The 23,509-nt window shown below is 33.5% G+C and overlaps 3 protein-coding genes across 3 annotated transcripts; all 3 read left to right on the top strand.

Annotated features, from left to right (window-relative positions):
* Nucleotides 1-832: 832 nt before the first annotated feature.
* On the top strand, nucleotides 833-6,141 carry LOC122590125 (E3 ubiquitin-protein ligase RNFT1-like). The gene is made up of 8 exons (XM_043762460.1): nucleotides 833-1,590; nucleotides 2,868-2,944; nucleotides 3,026-3,194; nucleotides 3,302-3,390; nucleotides 3,498-3,662; nucleotides 3,758-3,835; nucleotides 4,515-4,618; nucleotides 5,801-6,141. Exons 1-8 carry the CDS (start codon nucleotides 1,083-1,085, stop codon nucleotides 5,904-5,906), a joined length of 1,296 nt encoding a protein of 431 aa, XP_043618395.1. The 5' UTR covers nucleotides 833-1,082; the 3' UTR covers nucleotides 5,907-6,141.
* Nucleotides 6,142-8,308: 2,167 nt separating this feature from the next.
* On the top strand, nucleotides 8,309-12,833 carry LOC122589979 (2-hydroxy-6-oxononadienedioate/2-hydroxy-6-oxononatrienedioate hydrolase). The gene is made up of 6 exons (XM_043762307.1): nucleotides 8,309-8,623; nucleotides 9,266-9,758; nucleotides 10,249-10,567; nucleotides 10,975-11,073; nucleotides 11,592-11,712; nucleotides 12,301-12,833. The coding sequence occupies exons 1-6, from the start codon at nucleotides 8,431-8,433 to the stop codon at nucleotides 12,513-12,515; spliced, it is 1,440 nt and encodes a 479-aa protein (XP_043618242.1). The 5' UTR covers nucleotides 8,309-8,430; the 3' UTR covers nucleotides 12,516-12,833.
* A 2,435-nt stretch (nucleotides 12,834-15,268) lies between these two features.
* Nucleotides 15,269-20,180, top strand: LOC122587049. The gene is made up of 8 exons (XM_043759119.1): nucleotides 15,269-15,776; nucleotides 16,953-17,100; nucleotides 17,185-17,335; nucleotides 17,434-17,559; nucleotides 17,652-17,732; nucleotides 17,813-18,005; nucleotides 18,483-18,753; nucleotides 19,424-20,180. The coding sequence occupies exons 1-8, from the start codon at nucleotides 15,576-15,578 to the stop codon at nucleotides 19,711-19,713; spliced, it is 1,461 nt and encodes a 486-aa protein (XP_043615054.1). The 5' UTR covers nucleotides 15,269-15,575; the 3' UTR covers nucleotides 19,714-20,180.
* The last annotated feature ends 3,329 nt before the right edge of the window (nucleotides 20,181-23,509 follow it).

Below are 23,509 nucleotides of genomic sequence, written 5' to 3' on the forward strand. Positions count from 1 at the left end.
TACACTGATATTAATTTAACAAAGTCGTTAGTCATGGTAAAGCATAAAATCCCCGTATGATTTTCTCAATATAAATAAGGTATATGGAGTATATTTTTTAGATTATTTAAAAAAACACCTTTTTAAACCATTTTAAAATGTCTACGTGAAATAAACCAAATAAATAATTTTTTTACGACCGAAAATTTTATCATTATATAATGGTTAAAGTATTATTTTATTTAAAATATTCGGTTTTATAGAAATTTATTTTTTAAGTAGAAAATTCGTATTATTAATAACGAAAGCAAGTACTTGCGCGTTGCGGCGGTGAGATGATGAGGTGATAGGTTATAATGTGTGATAGCCAAATGCCTTAACCGTACGGGCCCCGTCCTCGGATTTAAAAATTCGTCGAAAGTATATCGAATGACATTAATTTTTAAGAACACCCATATAATTTTTATAAATTATCGATGTACGGTTTTTGAGATAAAAGATTTTGAATGAATTGGAGGAAAAAATGATTTATGGAGAAGAGTAGAAAAAAAAATGATTGGTTGAAATTTGAGGAGAGAAAAAAAGTGTTAGGTAAATATGAAATTGATATATGGACATTTTAAAAAAGTAAATGTTTGAAACTTAAAATTTAAACAGGAGATATGTGTATAGATTAAAAGAAAAATGGGAAAAATAAATTTTTATAATAAAAAAAGTGAAAGAGAGATAGTAAGGTTGGTTGTCCCGTGCCTGTCGTGTTATATCTTCTTCTTCTACTGCTGGCTGCTTCTTCTCCTCCTCCTTTTGCCGTCCTGTTTTCAAATTATTTAATTAATAACCAATTCCCTTACTATCTCTTTCTTCAACAATAATCCAAAATTCCTAAATTCCACATACATACATCCATACATATATATATTCTTATCATTAGCAAACCCTAAAATTTCACATCCTAATTCAATCCTTTGACTTTTTTTTCCCTTCTTATCCCACTTCATTTTTCTTGTATCAATTCGTACATATAATTCTTTTGTAAAATTTTAATTATAGATATAAATATATAGATATAGATATATAGAGATATAACAAATATTGATTGATTGATGGAAAGTGGCACAACAAATTCAGCATCATCACCAGCAGTAAGTCCTTCAACGACGTCGTTTCCGGTATTACGTTTTTTACAAGCTCCTGTTACTACTATATTCGAATATTCCGGCGTTTTTAGACCTTCTAATAATAATAATAACAGTAGTCACGAAACCGATACCCTAATTTCGCGTAATCATAGTTATAATCATAGCTTAAATGATTTAATTACTACATCTGTTGTTAGTAATAGTAATAGTAATGATAGTGATAGTAGTAATAATGAAGGCGAGGTTTCGATTCGGATAATGGGAGAAGGAGAGGGGGAAAGTGGAGAATCCGGTAATGTAGACGGAAACGTTGAGAATAACGAGGATGTGGGGGGTAATAATGATAGTAATGGAGGGGATTCTTCGACGAATCAACAGAGGTATGATTTGCAGCAAGTTTCTAGGTGGATTGAGCAAATTCTTCCGTTTTCGTTGTTGTTGATTATCGTGTTCATTCGTCAACACTTGCAAGGTACTTACCGCCTTTCTGCTTTGGATTGTTTCTTAAGTTTTGATATTTTGTGTTTCTAGTATGGTATGACGGTATTTTATGTTAAAAATTTGAGGGGATATGGGAAATCTTGTATTAATATTGGCTCAGAAGATGGGTGATTTGGATATATATATATGTGTGTATATATATATATATATACGAGCAGGCCAAAATTTGGTTTATTCGGAACAAACATTTAGGGCGCGTTTGGTTCACAGAATGTTTTTGGAAAGAATGGAATCTTTCGAAGAAATTGGAATCTGAAGGAATGGAATTTGACGGAATGTTTTTGATTTTTTGAGAATTCAAGTTTCCTTCCTCCATCCCCATGGAATGGAGATTCCATCAAATGATGGAATGTTTACATTCCTACGGAATGAGATTCCTCCTTCTTTGAACAACCAAACGCACTAAGGAATGGAATTCAATTCTAATTCCATCAGCTTTCATCAAATTCTGTGAAACAAACGCGACCTTAGTTTGTATGGGAGGGAAAATAAAATTTGCAACTCTTGGTTTGAGCTTAATTGAGTTGCAGAGGACTTCACTGTTAGTAAGTGTTGATCACAAGAGGTGTCTTGTTGACATGCATAGATACACAGACAGGAAAGTGGGTAACATGAACTGTATTCATGCATCTTGATTAAAATTTACAAAGGGATTGCAGTATCGCATAGCATCACTTTTGTAGTTCGTAATCCTGCTGATTATGTTTTTGAGCAAGGTGATTGGGTCAAAATCCGTGGAAATATGAACACTTTTTGGTGATTAACTTTTTGAACTGTTGTATGTGGTTCATCTTCAAAACTGACCGTTTGTTTGCTGGAGGCAAAATCCCCTGCATTATGAAATTCCGAAGATTTTGAATGAATTGTGTAAATGTAGTTACAAAGGACATCATACCTATGCACTTTAAATTAATCGTACCTTTTGGGGTGTAGCTTTTTATTTCAGCTTTTCAATACCATGGGGTGTTAGCGACATAAAACCAATTTTGTTGGTTCAAAAAGGTCATCACTTCATTTAAGTGCTGTAAAGTTTGAATGGGCGGGCGATAATGTTTATAGTGACTGATAATGTTATAGAAAAAACCATGTTAGAATCCATTATATGCTATATACTTTGTGTTTGGAATAAAGGTCGGCATTCTTGGTTTGGTTTAAGATTTATGATCTTTTGGCACCATATGTTTCTTATGTCATTCTTTAAACTCTATATGTAAATTATGTTAATCATTTGTTCTGAATTGATTGTAGGTTTCTTTGTTACAATTTATGTAACTGCTTTCATGTACAAGTCAAATGATATTCTTCGAAAACAGACAGCTTTAAAGGTTTGCATTCTAATAATTTATTAATATGCAAAACACCTTTTGCCGTCCTCTGGGAAGCTAAATGACTGTTCAATTTTGCAGGGGGAGAGAAAATTATCTGTTCTTGTTGGATATAGTATAATTTTTATTCTTCATGTGGTTGGAGTGTACTGGTGGTATCAGAATGATGATCTTAGCTACCCATTGTTCATGGTTCCACCAAAAACAATACCACCATTCTGGCATGCTATATTCATAATAATCGTAAATGGTATGGAATGAATTTGACTAATTCTTTAATTGGGAATTTATGGTTTGGAACAAGTTGAGTACATGGTGAGCATCTAATCGTTTTTATGAACAATTTATTCCCCTTAGATACAATGGTCCGGCAGGCGGCAATGACTTTAAAGTTGTTACTTCTTATGTACTATAAAAATGGCAGGGGCCATAATTTCCGTAGACAGGTACGTGATGTAATTTAATCTATATACCCCTCATGAATACGTAAGTTCTGTACCATGTCTTAACATGATTTTAGAATTTCTTAAGCTGGATACTTTTGGTATTATAGGGTCAAATGCTGACTTTGGTCGAATACGCTCTGTTGTTATACCGTGCATTCTTGCCTGCTCCTGTTTGGTACCGATTCTTTTTGAACAAAGAGTACGGAAGCCTGTTTTCTTCTTTGATAACAGGGCTATATCTAACTTTTAAGCTTACATCAGTAGTGGAGAAGGTATGCATGAGCAATAATTTCTGACATTTTCTGTGTTTTACTCTGAATTTTTGCCTTTTGATGGTACAAGTATTTTATGCATCTCTCTCCTACAGGTTGGATCCTTCTATTCTGCATTGAAGGCTTTATCACGAAAAGAAATGCATTACGGATCATATGCAACACCAGAACAGGTGTGATAACAAAAATATATATAGACACACATACAGACACACACCTACGACCTACCTTGTGCTGTATGCTTCATAGTTAAGAATGTACTACAAAAAGGAGTAAATGACGAATGATACCCTTGTCCCAAAATGTTTGACAAACTTTAGATGGAGATTATAATATAATTTAACAAAGTGTTTGACTAATAACTAGTTACACAAAGTACACTTCAATAATGTCAGGATACAAGAATCTTCTTGATCATAATTAGTGTTTTGAAAATTTGTAATGATTGCTAATGGTAACAGCTGTATTTTGGGATTGGGCACTAACCAAATAATGTACTCCTGTGTTTATATTGGGTCCAAGAGTGTACATTAGTTGTTTTTTCTGTATAATGGTTGAGGATTTTCTATTATGTAAATTGGAAAACTTTGTAGCCCTTGGATTGGCCAAATAGTGAGTGCTTTTTCTCAAAAAATAAAATTAAAAATAGATAACTAATTTATTGACCCCCACCGAGCAGTCTGCTTTATTCCAAAGTTAAATTAAAGCAATATAGATAGTCAACTAGTAACCAAACGCTTAAGAATTTTCTTGTTGAAATGTGAAACTCTGTTATTCTTGTGAGAAAGAAAAGAGATTAACTTTTACATTTATAAATTGTGTGTCTTCTTATATTTTGTTTCTTACTGGCAGGTAAGTGAAGCAGGTGACATGTGTGCTATATGCCAGGAAAAGATGCAGGCTCCAATATTGCTTTGCTGTAATCACATTTTTTGTGAAGACTGTGTTTCAGAATGGTTAGACTCTCCTTAAACTACATATATACATAAGCATATGTGGATATTATATATTTCATATTAGCTTATGATTGGCCTCTGGAATTTTGGATGACTGAGTTCTATGGCCTTGTGTGAATGCCAAATCACATATATTTTTGTGACTATGGAATTATCTAAATAAATTGGTGAATATTTACTTTTTGGAAAAAAGTGAAAAAAAGGGTTGCTGTTATTCATTGAAAAGATCAGCAGAATCTTCAAGAGGTGGTTAAGTGTTTTTTTCCGTCACAAGTTTATGTCTATGCGTTCGTCAAAGTTTCGCTCTCTTCTTTCTTATGAGGGAGATTCACAATATATAGTTTCATTTCTTGAACTGTTTAACATTTTTTCCTTATCAAAGGCAAAGACTTGCACTCCTAGCCACCTATTATTTACGGGTAAGGATATACCTGGCTCTTATGGTCCACAATCCTTTGTAAGAGTCTAAATACCCAATCTATGATCGTATAAAGTTCAAACTAATAAATCAAGAAAATCCTTTCATGGTATTCACCCCAGTATATTAATGCCCATATGGTCATATCACACCGAGGTCTCAACTATAGATTATCTCTTCATGGCTTATAAATTCGACTTTAACAAATGTAAGACATATTACGTATTTTAACTTCTATTTTGAGAAATGGGGAAAGGGGGAATGCTTTATATGGATATTATATAGAAAAGTAACCAAAATATGTTAAAAATAAACATCAATTTTAGTGATTAGTATCCCTTCTTAACTTATACCCACATCCCATCGCATTTCATATCATACCAACATATACATTCATGTACACCATTACTTTTATCCATATACCACAATGTATGCTTTAAGATGATGTACTGTGGCGGTGTAAAACATGAAGTGGTGGTGACTGGTGTATAAATAAAATTGGTGATATACATGTCGAGTGAGGTGTGACACTTGAACCCATAACCCTTTCCCTTTTTGGTTAATGGGCCACACCCTATACGGCTAGGCCAATGTTCTTTAATGTCAACGGTCGAACTTGTATATGCTGTAAAATCCCCGGTGTGCTAGTATTCTCCTTAATACAAGATTACAAGCATCTCTTCACTAAATTTTGTATATTCTTAAATATGCATAATAACTTTAATGTTACTGCGATTGTGTTTGATCAAATGTTTAATTTTCAGGTTTGAAAGGGAGAGAACGTGCCCCTTATGTAGAGCTCTGGTTAGACCAGCTGATATACGATCGTTCGGTGATGGTTCAACGAGTCTTTTCTTCCGGTTGTTCTAAAGATCCTTCCTCAACAAACAGGTCTCTCCATGGAGTCTTCTTGGTTCATTCTCGTTCTCGCCTCACTCTTAAAGGAATTACATCAATTCTTTCGGGCATTTTTTTTCTTTTGCTTCCCAAGTTGTACAGCCGCGCTTATAATGTTTCACACTCAAAAAACATATTCTGATCTTATAATCAATAATACCTTATAAAAAAAATGGCATATTCTATATTAGGTAATTTTGCCTTTGAATTACCAGATTTGCCCTTGGACTTTTTTGTTTTTTTTCTTTATGTAACTACCCAAAATCTCTAACAGACCGTCTTTCCCACTACTGCCGTTGCATTGCGCGGGTACCATGCTCGTACACATGAGAATTCTTTAATACCTACTACGTGCATTCTGTTAACATCTCTTTTTTGCATCACATGGCTCTATAGTTTCGTTATTTTATGTAGTGGATTTGGCAGCAACCAATGAATATTAAAGATCCGAGTTATTTCACTTCTATTGTTTATGTTTGTATCTTTAGTGGTTATGATACGTATAGATTGGGGTTTGGTGTCTGGTCACTTATTCTTGTAGAGTTTTAGTTGCTAAGTGGTCAAAAATAGGTCTTGGATACTTCTTTTAAGACCTGTTCAACCCTTGGTTTGCTGGTGGTCCAGAGATCAGTTGCAGCAACTTCATTTGTGATTTACTGAAAGAGTTGTAATTTGACCACGTTAGGTCAAATTACCAATCTCAAACTTGTGGAAGTAAAGTCAACTCTTTACCTGGAACAAGTTAAATTACCAATCTCAGACTTGTGGAAGTAAAGTCAACTCTTTTACCTGGAACTGGAAGTCTGGAACAATTCAAATTGTTATTTTCAAAAAGTAGAAGAAATGTAGAGAGAAAAAAAGATCTGTTTAAGTATTCTTTGTGTTTATACTTTTCAATTTTATAAATTCGACTTATTTGTGTTTATTTAGTTGTTACATTTTAGAATTTTTGTAGCCATTATAACAATTATTGTGCATGGTGTTCATTTAGTTGTTACATTCTAGTATTATTTTCAGATTTGTTGCATATGGTGGTCTATAATTTTATGGACATATGATAGTTTTAGGATATGTTTGACAAAATAAGTTGGAGTTTTAGGATAATATGTCTATGACAAAATAATAGTAATATTCTATAAGGTAGAAATTTATAGAAATAAAAATAAGTTAACGGGTCCTTTTATGTCTTTAGACCCATTTCCATTTTTTTTAATGGGCTAACTTCATTTTATTTTGGACTCATCTTATATTTTTAATTTTGGGCTTGACAAATTATGTTTTGATCTTTTAAATTGATCCTAATTTGTTTACAAAGATCACTTATTTTAATTGCATATTATCATTTTTTAAGTTTGTAACATTTTTAAGATGATCTCATCTTATTACAAGTGAATTATTACATAGTATATATACAAATAACAGTAGGGTGTATGTTTTGAATATATATACCTAACCATCTCTGAAAAATTTGTTTGCAATATTTATTAGTTTCAATGTTTTTTCGGTTGATGTATTATTATTATGGATTATTTTTGTTTCACTTTCTATTTTCAATGATTTGAGAAGTTAGCTTTAATTATGTTTGTATTATTATGTTTGTATTTTTATTTTAAAGATTCTACTTTTATACTTATTATCCTTTAGAATTTATATAATATATTAATCTGTAATAAATTTTTACTCTCGATTTTTTCTATCTTATTATCCTTTAGAATTTATATAATATATTAATCTGTAATAAATTTTTACTCTCGATTTTTTCTATTTATAATTACTTATTCATTAAAAAATCAATATCAACTCGGGTTTTGAGCTAAATAATGTTTCTAAAAGCATGTAATAATTTTTATATAGTACGGAACACAATAAATATAATGTCTCCCGGGATAACGCCCGGGTAACATATCTCGTTTGGTATAAAAACAAAATAATTGAAATGAAATGTAATATGACTATTTTTGTCTTTCAAAAGTACTCGTATTGTTTTTTACGATTCTTGCGAAATTAAAAACTATAAATATCACAGCAATAAATAATTAAATTTTAGTAGTAAGAAGATATGAAGTCCTTTACTTGCTAGCGCAGTAGTTGGATATCCCGGATGTTGTAACAAGGGTCACATATTCGAATCTCATCTCGAGCATTGTTGCTAGCCAATATTCTTGGCGTGCGAGTTGAATTTACCGGGTGAGGCGGGGAAGGGATCGGGTAGACCCTCGGTATTCAGTCCGGATACCCGTGTTCCGGCTTTAAAAAAAAAAAAAAAAAAGCTATGAATGTGAGTTTGAAAACGCCGTCGTTTGGTTGAAAAACCCGTGGAGTACCTAAACACCTTATACCTAAAATCTTTTGGATATGACAAAACATACCGACCAATGGTTAGTTAGTTCCCGCCGAATTATAGTGCTCAGTCTCTCTGCTGATGCAAATCAGAGTTTATATATTTCATTCGTTTATATTTATATAAATAGAAATAAATCTATAGATACACTTGACGATGATTACTTTTACATATAATAATTATAATAATAATCAGTTTGTTATCCCTGGCCCTCCGGTGGCTGGTAAATTCCCGGCAGTTAAACTGAAACCATCAGTGTTGCAGTTTTTATTGGATAGACACAGCCGTTTTTCTATTAAAACGGCCGCGTCTTCTTCGTTCGTTGGCCCAGGCAGTGTGGGAAGTTCTGGTAATTAATAAATTATTCTCCGCTTTCATATAATGGAGTGTTGTTGCTAAAGTTTTGATAATTATTTAGGGAGGCAGTTTATAGTAATGTGAAAGTAAGACTGTGACAAAATAAGACCCTAACAAAATGTTATATGATAAGATTATAGTCATATCTGATAACATGTTTTTAGATAGTCCGAATTCGAGTAGCATAATTTTTTTGAGAAAATGAATCTTCTCCCAATTGGTGTCATATATTGTTAGAATTTACTTTGACTTAGCTTTTTTAGGTTAACATATCCACCATGAGAATGATTTCTGCTATGCTTGTTAAGACCAAAACCTCGGTACTGATCTAAAGATTTTACTGATTATATTGTTCAAAAAACGTGCCAATAATGAATAGGATCCCTGCGACCATATGATCCTATTCATTAGTATGATTTAGAAACCATATAGCTGTCGACAAAAGATATGGAGTAAGATCTTGATCTTGACAGCAAAAACATCGAAATAATTCTTAAGTGGATTGCTTTTTTGCATAATTGCATTTTACATTAGGCCATCAGGAATGATGATGAGAGTTTGGTTTGAATTTTTGATTACTTTAAACCATCCATAAGTTGGATGATTGATAGGATACATTAGTAGTCTTTTTCAGAACCATTATCCACAGTCAAGAAGAAGAAAGGGAAGAGAATAGCTGGGATAGACCAGGATGAATTAGTGGATCCCAAACTGTTAGCCGACCCAGACAGTTGCTTTTGTGAGTTTCAAGGGTTGCAACTCCACCACAAGATATGTGATTCAGAATCTGAAACTCACGACTTGTCGCATGATGAAACCGCTACAGATTCATCTAAACGACTGGAAAAGCTCAAATTCCCAATGATCTTATTACATGGCTTTGGAGCCTCTTTATTTTCTTGGAATCCAGTTATGAAGCGTTTGGCAAAGGTTGCTGGCTCAAGAGTTTTGTCATTTGATAGACCAGCCTTCGGGCTGACATCAAGGGTAGACAACCCTTCACAATATGCCCCAACAGGCGATATCAAGGATACAAAGCCACTTAATCCTTATTCTATGGCATTTTCTGTACTGGCAACCTTGTACTTCATTGACTTCTTGGGTGCTGATAAAGCAATACTGGTCGGGTATGCACAGTTTTCTTAGTTTCGTGTGCGCTTCCATCTTGGCCCACTATTACATTTCTTTAGATGAATTAATTTTTAATATTTTAGTTGGCTAATTATTTGAGATGTAGAGGTAGCAAAGCGGGTGGGTCAGGCGAGTTGGGTAACAAAATAGTCCAGGTTGGTTTACCCGAAATACTTTTTATACACAATAAAAGTCTATTTATGAATAACTCATGTGTCATATACTCGTACATTATCATGCAGTTTTATATTTCTAATAATAATCTTATTTTTTGTATAAATTGCCTAGATTGTTTATGGGTGAGATCTGACCCGTAACCTTTTAAACTCCTTTTTATTACACACTTGGCCCGTTACAGATAAAATATATCCCATGCTGAATCATTATATGTACGTGGGTAAGAAGTGCCACCTCTACTGAGATGGTTTGACAGATTTATGATAGTATGGACCAACTCTTTTGAAAAACAATGGTAATTAAATGCAGGCATTCCGCTGGTTGTCTTGTAGCAGCTCAAACTTATTTCCAAGCACCTGAACGTGTTGCTGCTATGATTCTTGTTGCCCCTGCAATTATAGCTCCATCGACATCCCACAAGAAAGTCAAAGCAAATGACAAACAAGACAGTTCAAATTCAGATAATCCAAAAAATCCTTTCTTTAATCTGTTGAGTATTGTATCGAAGTTTTCCAGATTCATAGCTCAAACGGTAATACGTTTGTTTAAAGGAATGGCTAGTATGGTTGATTCTCTGTACAAGAAAGCTTTATCTGCTTTCCTTCGCTCCCCTATTGCAGTAATGCTGGTAATGGAAATTCATATATAATCTACAGTGGTAGCAATTTTGACACATAACACATCGATTCCCATTATGTTTTATCTCTGACGGGTAAAACAAAGTAGTCAAAAGTAGCCAAATTGTATTTTAAATGCATAGAAACTTCCTATATGACTAAATTAAAAGGATTAGTGAAGTGATATATATTTGGTATTTCATGTTTTGCACAACAATTATTTAGGAAGACATAACATTTGTAAAGAAAGTCTTTTTGGTCGGCACGAACCAATTTGGCGCATTTTGACTTATTGCCCAGCCTGCCCATCTGGCCACCTCTAGTAATCTTTGATGAGATTTTAGTTTACATTGCTGTTCAATATTCGATTCTGAGGTTTGTTTAGTAGAACTCTAACTGCAATATGTGTTCTTGCCAGGTAAGGATGGTTATAGATAAATTTGGAGTAGCTGGCATAAAAAATGCCTGGTATGATGCAAGCCAAGTTACCGACAGCGTTCTTGAATCTTATACCAGAGTAAGCATGTAACCCCCCCCCCCCCCCCCCCCCCCCCCCAAAAAAAAAAAAAAAAAAGAAAAAGAAAAACATTTGTGAAATTCCAACCTAGCACGTCCGAACTTTTGTCTTTTGTGTATTTTTTTTAGTGTATTTGACACACTGGACTTCCCATGAATGAATAACTTTGAACAAATTTAAGCTACCATTGTACATGAACCTCTTTCACCAAGTTTGTTAATCTTTTAACCTCTTTCTGTTTGCATTTTCATGACAAAGATTGTTTAATTGCTGCAAAAAGCTAAACATAGTGGTTCAAAAAGTCTATCACTCAATTTTCTCAACACTTGTCCAAATGTTTCTGTTACTAAAAATCTTTGTATGTTAAATGTAGTTTCCTTAAATTTGGGATTTCGAGAAGTAACTTGGTTGACACGTAAAAGCAAAACATGGACTTTTTGAAATGAATGTATGATGATAACCTGTCATATGTTTAAAATACGGGTATCAGTTTTAATTTTCTGGTGATTTTTTTACAGCCATTACGAACGAAGGGTTGGGATAGAGCTTTGGTTGAATTTACAGCAGAGATGCTTGCTGGTTCAGTTCCTGAATTAAATCCGCCATTGCCAGAAAAATTGAAAGAAATCTCATGTCCAGGTTGATACCCTGTCGTTTTGCTGGTCCATTTCATTAAAGAATAGATGGGAAACTTAAAACTTTTCTTAAATGGATTCTAGCTGTTACCGTTTAACAACATTCCAAACATCACCATACAAATCAAGAAGTTGAGGTTGATTACTATTTAGTCATATACATTTCATTTTATGGGTCACTTCTACATGATAGGACATAAATAATGAGTATAAGATGCACAAAATGTATAATGAAGAACACAGGAAAATAGTATAAACAAGTTATGGTGGTAAAAATGGGTTGAACGGGTAATGAGTTAAAAGAGGTAATATCTTGGTATGAGCTGATACAAGTTGGGTTTAGTTAACTTTTCTAAATGCATTTTCAACTTACTTATGAATAATTAGTATGTCAGGTATGATGGCAAAGGTTTTAAATTCAAATAGAAGTATCTATGCATAAAACTTACACCTTGAATGACTTCAACGGTTTGAGCCAGTTTTCGTAAGCTAGATTTTAGTTCTACCTATTTGACCTGTTTAAGATGAAAAACCTGATTTGAACTTCTCTTATATTAAAAAGTCTATTAACTAGCATGCCCAATTGATACAGTTCTGATCGTCACGGGTGATAGTGACCGCCTTGTACCATCTTGGAACTCAGTGAAGCTTTCTCAAGCCATCCCTGGATCTCACCTTGAAGTAATAAAGAAATGTGGTCACATACCTCATGAAGAGAAGCCAGAGGAGTTTGTGAGGATTGTTGATAACTTTTTGACAAGTGTCTTCGGTAGAACAGAATCACAACCGCTGCCAGCAGCAGTATAAAAGATTTATCAACCATCTTAAGCAGCGCCTGGTGTAGGGAAGAGTACAAAATATTCACAACACTTGATATTAAGCGACAAGCTATGCTGAACAAAGATAATACTCGTATAATCATATTGGCTTTGGACAGGCGTGTCGGTGTTTCCTTCGTTGTTCATATTGGCCTGTTAGAAAATAGGATCAATACTCGATAGATGTACCAAATCTGGCCTTTTTTGTTGTGTATAAAATCTGTATCACTAGACTAAATCATATATTGTGGAACGTACTTTTCACATGCACTAGTGAAATCCTATAAAATGCATGCCAGATTTGTTATTTTCTTTCTAAAAATTGCTAATGTTTCTTTTTTTTTTTTTGTCAAATGTTAGTGTGGATTGGGTCACTCTATATTGACGTTTTTATAAAACTAAGAACTAAGTGAGAAGTGATAAAATGGACAATGAGGTCTAAGCCCAAACGGGTTTAAATTGTTGCATTTACCTTTGGGTCTTTTCTTTTGGTTCTTATATAATTTGGTTTCGGTGATAAGAACCCCTAAAACAAAAATGCAATCTACGTACTATCAAATGTATTTACTGATTTACAGTATATTTTAAGGTTCGTCTCAACGGTCTCGTCAATTCATTGTCACTTAAGCGAGGCTGTTGTCAAAGTCATGTCGGTTGTGTGTGTCAGGTTAACCGAAGAGTGAGAGACAAGTATGCTGATTGATTGTGAGAGACGGCCATTGTGTTTAGATAATAAACAAATAAAAGTGATGAGGAAGTAATGATGTATTGTTAGGGATGTGCCAGTTAATGTGTTAGTTTAGAAGTGCACCAAAACTGACCAGCAAGTGACAAGATCACTATTGGGAGCAGCCTAATACGCTATTGTCTATTAAATTGGCTCAAACTTCTTGTCTAATACTTAAATATTACCCATGTTTTTAGAACTAATTAAGGCAAGAGAAAGAAATTATAAACCTTTGGTTTGTCGGTTCTGTTAAGAGAACTAATACATTTAATATTACTGTAATAAAAACCACATAAACTGAATTTATAATACATATAAAATTATTAAAAAAAAGTTGGGTAAACAATAAAACCATCCTTATAAATAGAGTAAATTACACTTTTCGTCCCTAAAGTTGGCACGTTTTTCACTTTTGATCTCTAAACTTTGAAAATTACAATTTTGACCCTAAAGTTGGCCAATTTTTTCAATAATCGTTCTTTGGCCTTACGGCGTTAAAAAATAGCCGTTAACGTACGCACGTGAGGGCACTAATGTCATTTCACCTTACAACGAGGACGAAAAGTGAAAAAATAGTTACTTGAGGGACGAAAAGTGAAAAAATTGCTACTTAAGGGACGAAAAATGAAAATCATACAAATAAACTTATTCTTTCATTCTTTCTTTTCCGATCATCTTCTCTGATTATTTTTACTGATGAAATTTTCCGACTTTGAATCCAAATCTATACCACAAACAAAATTATGTACTCAAATTCATGACATTCAAAACACAACCAATCAAACAAATTATAGTTCAAACATGTCAGTCACCTTTTTTTTTTCTTTTCTAAATTTTGATTTTTATTGAAAGGAAGACGGTGGATGGTGGTGATTCTAGGTGGCGGCGGTTGGTTGGTGGTGAATGTAGACGGCGGTGGTTGGAGGTGACTGTAGATGGCGGTGTTTGGTGGTAATTATAAGCGGTGGTGGCTGGTGGTGATTGTAGGCGGTGGTGGCTGGTGTTGATTGTAGTGGCGGTGGCTGGTGGTAATTATAGGCGGCGGTGGTGGGTGGCAGTTGCTCGTGGTGGTTATAGATGGCGGTGGCTGGTGCTGATTACAAACGGCTGTGGCTGGTAGCGAGGCTGTTGGTGGTGGTTATTAGGTGGTGGTGATTGGGGAGACTTGGGGGTAAAGGGAAAATAAATGTATAGTCAGAAAATTTCATCGGAAAAGATGATCGGAAAAAAAAGAATGGAAGAATAAATTTATATGTATGATTTTCATTTTTCGTCCCTTAAGTAGCTATTTTTTCACTTTTTGTCCTTCAAGTAGCTATTTTTTTTACTTTTCGTCCTTCAAGTAGCTATTTTTTCACTTTTCGTCTCTCGGTGTAAGGTGAAATGACATTAGTGTCCTCACGTGTCTAGCACGTGCGTATGTTAACGGCCATTTTTTAACGCCGTAAGGCCAAAGAACTATTATTGAAAAAATTGGCCAACTTTAGGGTCAAAATTGTAATTTTTAAAGTTTAGGAATCAAAAATAAAAAACGTGCTAACTTTAAAGACAAAAAGTGTAATTTACTCTTATAAATATGACTACCCTAGATTTCTAGTTCAACATAATTCCTCAATTATTTTTGCATTACTAATTTCCAACTCTTTATACATGACAAGTTGACAACTAAATTCATTCATTCATTCTTATAATACTATTTTCAAAATAACCTAGTGGTTAACATATTATGATATTTATAAATTCTTTTAAGTATTTGGAGTCGACAAAGAAGTTTCAAAAACTAACGTATATGTAAATAAAAAGTCTTAAAAAAGAATAACAATCCAAAATTTCGAAATAAAAGCAGTCACTCGGACATAAAATACTTTATAAAATCCAACATAATCTTTTGTCTTCTTCCTATATTTATTTTACATTTTGTCCCATTCGTTTCATTTTATTTCATTTCCCTCTCTCTCTACCCCCATTTCCCAGAGAGAGAAAACACACACAAAATTATTAATAGATATAGATATAGATACATACATAAATGAAGCACTTACCCATATATATTCATATATAGAATAGAATATAGATTTAGGTCAAGAAAAAACCCTTTTTAGTGTCAAACAATTTCAAATTTATTGTAACAGCAAAAAATCCTAAAAAAACTAAAAAAGCTTGCAACTTTATGGTTTCAAGATTATTATTTATTATAATTATAATTTTTTTCAAATAATGGTGAAATGGGTGTTTTGTAACTGAGCTCAAATTTTTTTAAAAACAATGAATACCTCTTTTAAGTATTATTTAATTTGAGGTTTTAAAAATTAAAGAAAAAAGATGGACGGAAGGAGGATAACGGCGAGTCCACGGCCGTGTAGTGGGCGGAGAGTGGTGGCGAAGAAGAGGACACGTGGCAGTGGAGTAGATGGGTTTGTGAATAGTGTAAAGAAGTTGCAAAGGAGAGAGATTTGTTCTAAAAGAGATAGATCTTTTAGTATGTGTGATGCTCAAGAAAGATTTCGAAATATTCGCTTACAGGTTGTTATATATATATATTGATTAGTTGTATGTATATATGTACCTAATATATATATATATATAGGTTTTTAGGGTGTTGGGTTTTTAGGTTAGTTTATTTTGAAGCACATTAGCTGATTTAGGTTTTGTTTATATTGGATAAGAGAAGCTTAGAAGCTTATTATACCTTGAAGTTGCATAACAAGCTTATAAGTTAGAAAACAAGCCACATGATATATACGCGAAACCGAAATGAGCTAATAAGCTCCAAAATAGCTAAGCCTAACACCTGGGTAAGCTTAATTATTATAGTTAGTCTATGAAAGCATAAGTTATTTGAGCATAAGTGAGTTGGTATTCTTTTTTTTTTTTTTCTTTTTTAAGATCATTGATGCTATATTCTGAGCTGATTGTGTTTTGTAATTGTGATAAGATGTAAAAGTAGCTTACAATACTTGGGTTAGCATGATACAATAAGCTGAAGTGCTGAACCATGTCTTTGGAACTTTGGGAATTGGGATTAGCTTTAGCTGTTTTATATAAGTTTACCCAGAAACATTAAGCGGGGGTTTAGTTTGATAGGCTAATGTGTTGGTGTCAGATGGAAGGGATTGTATGTTTTTGTGTATGGTAGATAAAGAAGTTCTTTAGAATTGTTTTGAATTACAGTGGTTCAGTTCTTTCTAACTAGTAGCTTGAGGAATTTTTGTGTATGGTATATATTATCTGATCATACTGTTAACTTTATTTTTTGTTTTGAAGTTGTTATGTGTGTTAACTGCACTGAGCTAAGGATGCTAGTAAGAATGCTCGTGTTTTCTCTTCTATGATAGCTAAAAAACCTGAGTTGAAAGAGAAGAGTTTCAAGCCAGTAGGCTTTCTAGATTTCATTATTGTTTTTTATTTTTATTTGGGTAATATGGGTTGATTTTAGTTTTCTTTTCAGTCACTTGTCTTTGGCTATACCTCTGTATAACCAAGTAGCATTAGTTGGTGCATGGCTTGATGCAAATAGGGTGTGTTATATGCTGTATATGTGTGTGTGTCTTGTATTGATATATGCCAGCCATGGCACTCGGTTATGTGTGTGTGTGTCATGTATTGATATATTTCAGTCAGGTGTGTGTGTGTCATGTATTGATCTTTTTGAGTTGTTTTAATGTTCTCTTTATGACTGTTTGATGAACGGTTTTTCAGGAGGAGTATGATACTCACGACCCAAAAGGACACTGCTCTATGGTATTGCCATTCCTTAAAAAGAGGTCAAAAATTGTTGAGATTGTCGCTGCTCGTGATATAGTCTTTGCTCTTGCACAATCTGGAATCTGTGCTGCATTCAGTCGAGGTATTAAGAGAAAAAACAATGACATTTTGATTATTTGGTTATTATAAGAGGGGGTTATCACATGATTCTATGTATCTGATGCAGAGACTAACCAGAGGATATGCTTTCTGAATGTCAGTCCTGATGAAGTTATAAGAAGCTTGTTTTACAATAAGAACAATGATTCTCTCATTACGGTTTCAGTCTATGCATCAGATAGTTTTAGCTCCTTAAAATGCAGAACAACAGGAATTGAGTATGTGAAAACTCATTATTTGTATGGTTATGATATCCACTTAATCGTATAAGATTTATTACTAATATAGTAGTATGTTCTGCATCTTATGGCGTTAGATACATACGAAGAGGGAAACCTGATGCAGGTTTTGCTCTTTTTGAGTCTGAGTCTCTGAAGTGGCCTGGTTTTGTGGAGTTTGATGATGTGAACGGAAAAGTGCTTACATTCTCAGCACAAGATAGGTAAATATTTAGCTAATTTGATTAGCATCTCTGTGAACAAACTCACCAATTTTGGGCTTGACAAATCATTGTTCTTGTTTTTTTTTCCCCAGCATCTACAAGGTGTTCGATTTGAAAAATTACATGATGTTATACTCCATCTCAGATAAAAATGTCCAAGAAATTAAAATAAGGTAAATCTCTTGATGCGAAAAATTAATGAAATATGTTGACTTGACCATGACATTCTCTGTCTTTTCAATTTCGGAAACAGCCCTGGCATCATGTTGCTGATATTTAACAAAGCTAGTGGTCATGTCCCTCTCAAGATTCTCTCTATTGAAGATGGCACTGTTCTGAAAACTTTCAATCATCTCCTCCATCGAAATAAGAAGGTGGATTTTATTGAACAGTTTAATGAAAAGCTTCTTGTCAAGCAAGAGAATGAGAATCTTCAGATTCTTGATGTAAGGGTCTTTCTTTTGTTTTCTTCTCACTCGCTTAGTATTTCAGATTTAGGTGGCAAATTATGATCCCTGTACTTCTGAGTGGGTTGATATGGAATATGCTTGTATTTATACGGGCCATTGGTAAAATGAAAGAACAAAGCCTAATGGGAAAAGGTCACATGGGTTTGAAGTTACTGAAATAGTTTCTTTGTTATATTTTTTCTAACTTATAAAATCTCCTCAAATGCCTCAAGACTCAAGTTTATATATTCAAAAGCTGGATTACTATTGAAATATATTACTTTGTTTATCATATATGACACCTTTTTACTTCTAAAGAAATTTAATGTTTTACCTCAAAGAAATTAAAAGATTTGTAAGGGAGAACTGTTTCGAATTAGCCCAACTCTTTTGTATCCGTAGTAAAAATCACGTGTTCAATTTTGAGCTGCTACTTTTCAGATATTTGAAATTTGAAGATCATTCTATATGTAGGTACGCAATTCCGAGTTAACAGAAGTTAGCAGGACAGAATTTATGACACCATCGGCCTTCATCTTTCTATATGAGAACCAGTTGTTCTTGACATTCAGAAACAGAACAGTGGCTGTCTGGAACTTCCGCGGGGAGCTTGTGACTTCATTTGAAGATCATTTGTTGTGGCATCCAGACTGCAATACTAACAACATATATATAACAAGTGATCAGGATCTTATCATCTCGTACTGCAAAGCTGATTCAGAAGATTCTGTGACAGAAGGAAATGGTAAATTGCGTTTTTACGTTTTGAATGCTTTCTTTGTCAGTATGCTATATGTTCTAGTATTGTGGCAGACATAGATATCTTGAAGTCAACATGCAATCCATTATACAATATGCTAATTTTAGCTAAAAAGATGAATTCTAGAGCAAGAGCGTGAGGTGCTTTATTTTGAATGTGTGAAGCAGATTATCTAGTAATAGCAATGGTAAGACGGACTCGTTAGATTGACAGGGCTGTTTTTGGTACCGGTCTGCTTAGTTGGGTTGAGCTGTCCTGCATACTTTTCTGACCAGTTTTTCATCTATAAAATAATTAATGCGTTATCTGTGATTACGTTAGTTGTACGAGTCTTTGAATACAAATTATATAGGAGGTTGTGGACATGTGGCATTATAAGAGGAGTTTTGGTAACTGTCAACTAGTGGTCGCTTCTTCTTACTAATATTCTCATTTGATCTGTTTGAGAGAGAAAAACACAACTAAATGTGTTGAACTTGCCATCTCTAGCTCCCATAACATCCCCTTCTGATTTTTTTTTTCGTGACTGCATCACATTCACAAGTACTTTTTTTTAATGAGCCATATAGCACAAGAAATAATGAAATTGATGGAAAGTGTTTGGGTTTACTACTTGAAGGCCTTTTTCTGACCACATGCGTTTTAATCTTTGCAGTAGCAGGCTCCATCAATATTAGCAATATTCTGACAGGAAAATGTCTAGCTAAAGTGAAAGCAATGAATAGCCCATTATTGAATGATTGTATTTGCAGCGAGATCAACAAAGACAATGGACCTAGTAGCATAATATGCAAGTGCAACTCAAAACAGAGGATCCAAGGTAGAAGGATCACAAGCTCTGTTTCAGAAGCCCTGGAGGACATCACTGCACTTTTTTATGATGAAGAGCGTAATGAGATATATACTGGCAACAGGCTTGGTTTAGTCCATGTGTGGTCTAACTAAGGATGTGTTTTGTTTGGGCATGAATTTGCGGGTTTGGGTATACTTGGTTTAAGCATATGTTCTTTGTGGAAATGGGGTAGATACCCATAGCTTTGGGAATCCTCCAGACTCTCCATACTCATTCCCGTCCTACCCATGCTTACAGTGTGATTCTTGACAGATAATCAAAACACTGCCTAACTGTTGAGTTGTGTCCGTCGTTTCCCTTTTGGTTCACTCCCGCAATCCATCCGGATGGATGAATTATCCAAGGTCTGGTTGCAGGAGCGACAAGTAATGCACCGTTAAATGTTCTTGAATAGTCAGAGATCTGATCCCCTTGTAGTGTGTATCCGTACAAAGTATTGTCGTTTCTTTTGGCTCACTTTAGAGCTGCTAATTTCAATTGTATTGTCAAGGGTTTAGAGAACTCATACTTTTTGTAATATTTGAGTGGGAATTTAATTTTAACTTGTAGCTTTCTGCTATTCTTTAATCTTCACTTATTAACAAGAGTTGACTGTGAACTTATATACTAGTATTTTTCATTTATGGGATCAAGGCCAAACAAAGGGAGGTGATCTTGCTTTCAGAATTTTGTATTTTATATCCATGGGATGATTTGCATTCGGAAATTTTGTATCATTCTAAAAATTAGGTACAACACATTTAGTTATTGTAAAGGAAAACTGAATATAAGGCTATCTGACATTTAAGTTTAGGTGTGGAATTTGATACACACAAATTTTTAAATATTTATTGATTAATAAATAAATGTTTAAGCCTTTATGAATTTTATGAATTAAAAAAATAATATGTAAGTACCTAAGTTTAGGTAACTAACAGCCTTATATTCTCATCCATCTATTGTAATATTCATCAACACATACAGAATGTTGTACATGCATAGCTTAATTCGGTGTGCTCTTTGAATGGATAGCCGGGTTTGCAACACCTTTTTTTCTTTCTATTTTTGCAAGTTTGATTTAATAGTATCTTTTTAATCATAATATTTATTAATTAAAGGTATCTAGGAAAATAAAGGAAATTTTTTTTTTCTCCTTCTGATATATTTTTTATATTTGTATCTTCAAGTTAATTAAAAATAGACTTAATAAGTTGTACATAAATTTAATTTGTTTATTGTAAGAGTCATTAACTTATTCTTATGTGTATATATTGTCAATATCATGTGTATAAAATTATTTTTATATTCAGCAAGAAACTTCGATAAAAAATCTCAAATAATTTGAATCTTTATTATGTAGAAAATTCAATGTAAATATCTATATTTATCCTACTTTTTAAAACATTTATTCTTTCAAAAAATTTCAACTAAATAGTAAACTGTTGTTTTTTCATAAAATGTCACTCATTTTTATTCACTATTTTAAAAATCTACACTTTAAATAACTATAAGAGTTAACGACTTAAATCGTCCTTATGGTTTACCTAAATTGTCTAGGATCGTCCTTTATTTTTAAAACTGTCTACTATCATCCTTATTAGATGAAAAACTATCACGTATCATCCTTCATTGAAACGGACGTTTACTCCATGCCGTTAACCCCATCATGTGCTGCCCACGTGAGGGCATTTTAGTCCTTTTTCATCGCTAAAGGACTAAATTTGATAATTTTATTTTTTTTTCTTATTCTTTTCATTTCCTGTTTTGCATCAACGACTTAAATCCAATTAATCTATATTATAATAGATACAATTAAGTAAAAAAAAAAAGTATCTATTATCTAACATCAAAAAAAAAAACATACCCCAACTAAAAGATCATTTTCCATATCTTCAATAGCATAACAATCATTCATCATCTTCTTCCACATAGTACTTTCCATTTTAATTTCAACATATGCTAAATCTTACAAAAAATATTTATACTAAAAGATCACAAAAACTTTCTGTCTCTTGCAAATATGTACAGAAGAAATATATAACTTACATTGTTAGTTGTTGTCTTTTTTTCATATGAGTATTTGCTTAAAACTCATATGTTCCATATATATATATATATATACGAGAGCAAGTACCCGCGCGTTGCGGCGGTAAGATGGTGGGGTGATACCTAGGTCATAGAGTATGATAAGCTATAGGAGTTGATTTGTCATAGAGTATGATAGTCAAATGCCTTAACCATACGGACTCCGCCCTCGGATTTAAAAATTTGTCGAAAGTATATCGAATGACATCTCTAATGAAAGAGCATGAAATTTTAAGAACACCCATACAATTTTTATAATTTATCAATGTACGGTTTTTGAGATAAAAGATTTTGAATGAATTGGAGTAATAAATGATTTATGGGGGAGAGAGAAAAAAGATGATTGATTGAGATTTGAGGAGAGAGAAAGGGTATTATAGTTATTTTAGATAAATATAGAATAAATAGGAGGGACATTTTGGGGAAGTACTTAAAATCAATATTGAAAATTTCAAGTTCAATGTTGAAAATCTATGGAAAATCTGCTTTATAATATAGTATAGATATATAAATATATACGATGATATATATATATATATATATAAAGAAGAGAGGGGTGTGGTGGTAGCTAATCTATATATAATTTGTATTCTTTTAGTGAAAGGTGCGGTGGTGGTGATCGGTACGGCGGTAGTGATGGTGGGTACGACGGCGGCGGCGGCGGTAGCAGATCTATATATATATATATATATATTTGTAATCCGGCCACCACATCCCCGGCCTACCCATCTCCGACGACAATTTCTTGTAACAATGAGATCTAGGTGATGGTCTTTCTTTTCCCGTGGTTGAAAAAGATAAAATCAAAAACCGATGATGATAAGGGTAAACGGACGATCGTCGTGATGGAAAGTGGTGGTGGATGGTGGTCATCGAGTTGTTTAAAAAAGGGAAGAGAGATGTTTGGTGATGGTAGAACGGCGGTGGCAGCCTGATGGACATGATGGTGATGGCTGGTTGTCACGACGATGGTAGTAGATCTACCTTCAGTTCATTATGACTCTTTTATATGTGTGTTCCTATATATTTGATGGTAGCTGCTATATGTTTGATTAAGGTTCATCTCACTTTTTTACATATATATTACGGCAGCCATCATTTTTTTTATTAGACTCATGTGATGGCCATGGATGGGTACAAAAGCATTTGCTACTTTTTGTGTGGGAAATGACTAAATGCCCTCACGTGGGCAACACGTGATGAAGTTAACGGCTTGGAGTAAACGTCCGTTTACAGAAAGGATGAAACGTGATCATTTACAATCTATAAAGGATGATATTAGATAGATTTAAACTTAAAGGACGGAATTAGACTTTTTTAATAAACCACAAGGATGATTTATGTCGATGACTCTAACTATAATATCTACTTGAAATACTTATAATACTTTAATCAAATTAACTTACAACATCAATCATTTAACTCTTAAAATAATTTTACTATTTTAGTACATCTAAGACATATATTATTCGCTGTTGTTACCACCACCATCATCGGTCGCCGGTTCGCCGATCCCCTTCTAATATACTCCTTTAGGCCTATAACTCGCTTCAAGATTCACCAAGTACCATTTAGTGAGTGTTACAAACTTAAGATTATTAAATTTGATTAATCATTTTGAATTTAAGGGGAAAAAAAAATAATAAAAAATGCACTTATATCACACACAATAAACTTTAAGGACTAAAATATGAAGTTTTTGTTTCCCTCGTTTTGTAGAATTTGTTTATTTTTAGCATGCATTATATCATCAGCATTGTATATATTTCTGGCTGGCGGTGCTGTAAGTAGCAGTTTAGGGTTCTGCAAAAGTCATCATTAAGT

The sequence above is a fragment of the Erigeron canadensis genome, chromosome 2, assembly GCF_010389155.1.
Source record: "Erigeron canadensis isolate Cc75 chromosome 2, C_canadensis_v1, whole genome shotgun sequence".
NCBI lineage: Eukaryota > Viridiplantae > Streptophyta > Magnoliopsida > Asterales > Asteraceae > Erigeron > Erigeron canadensis.

Bases quoted from the DNA above. Each gene is read 5' to 3' on its own strand.
- LOC122590125 (XM_043762460.1), top strand. From the start codon at position 1,083: ATGGAAAGTGGCACAACAAATTCAGCATCATCACCAGCAGTAAGTCCT. The intron at 2,945-3,025 runs GTTTGCATTCTA...TCAATTTTGCAG, and splicing joins GAAAACAGACAGCTTTAAAG to GGGGAGAGAAAATTATCTGT. The intron at 3,391-3,497 runs GTACGTGATGTA...TTGGTATTATAG, and splicing joins GCCATAATTTCCGTAGACAG to GGTCAAATGCTGACTTTGGT.
- LOC122589979 (XM_043762307.1), top strand. From the start codon at position 8,431: ATGATTACTTTTACATATAATAATTATAATAATAATCAGTTTGTTATC. The intron at 10,568-10,974 runs GTAATGGAAATT...TGTTCTTGCCAG, and splicing joins CCCCTATTGCAGTAATGCTG to GTAAGGATGGTTATAGATAA. The intron at 11,713-12,300 runs GTTGATACCCTG...CAATTGATACAG, and splicing joins GAAAGAAATCTCATGTCCAG to TTCTGATCGTCACGGGTGAT.
- LOC122587049 (XM_043759119.1), top strand. From the start codon at position 15,576: ATGGACGGAAGGAGGATAACGGCGAGTCCACGGCCGTGTAGTGGGCGG. The intron at 17,733-17,812 runs GTAAATCTCTTG...TTTCGGAAACAG, and splicing joins GTCCAAGAAATTAAAATAAG to CCCTGGCATCATGTTGCTGA. The intron at 18,006-18,482 runs GTAAGGGTCTTT...TTCTATATGTAG, and splicing joins AGAATCTTCAGATTCTTGAT to GTACGCAATTCCGAGTTAAC.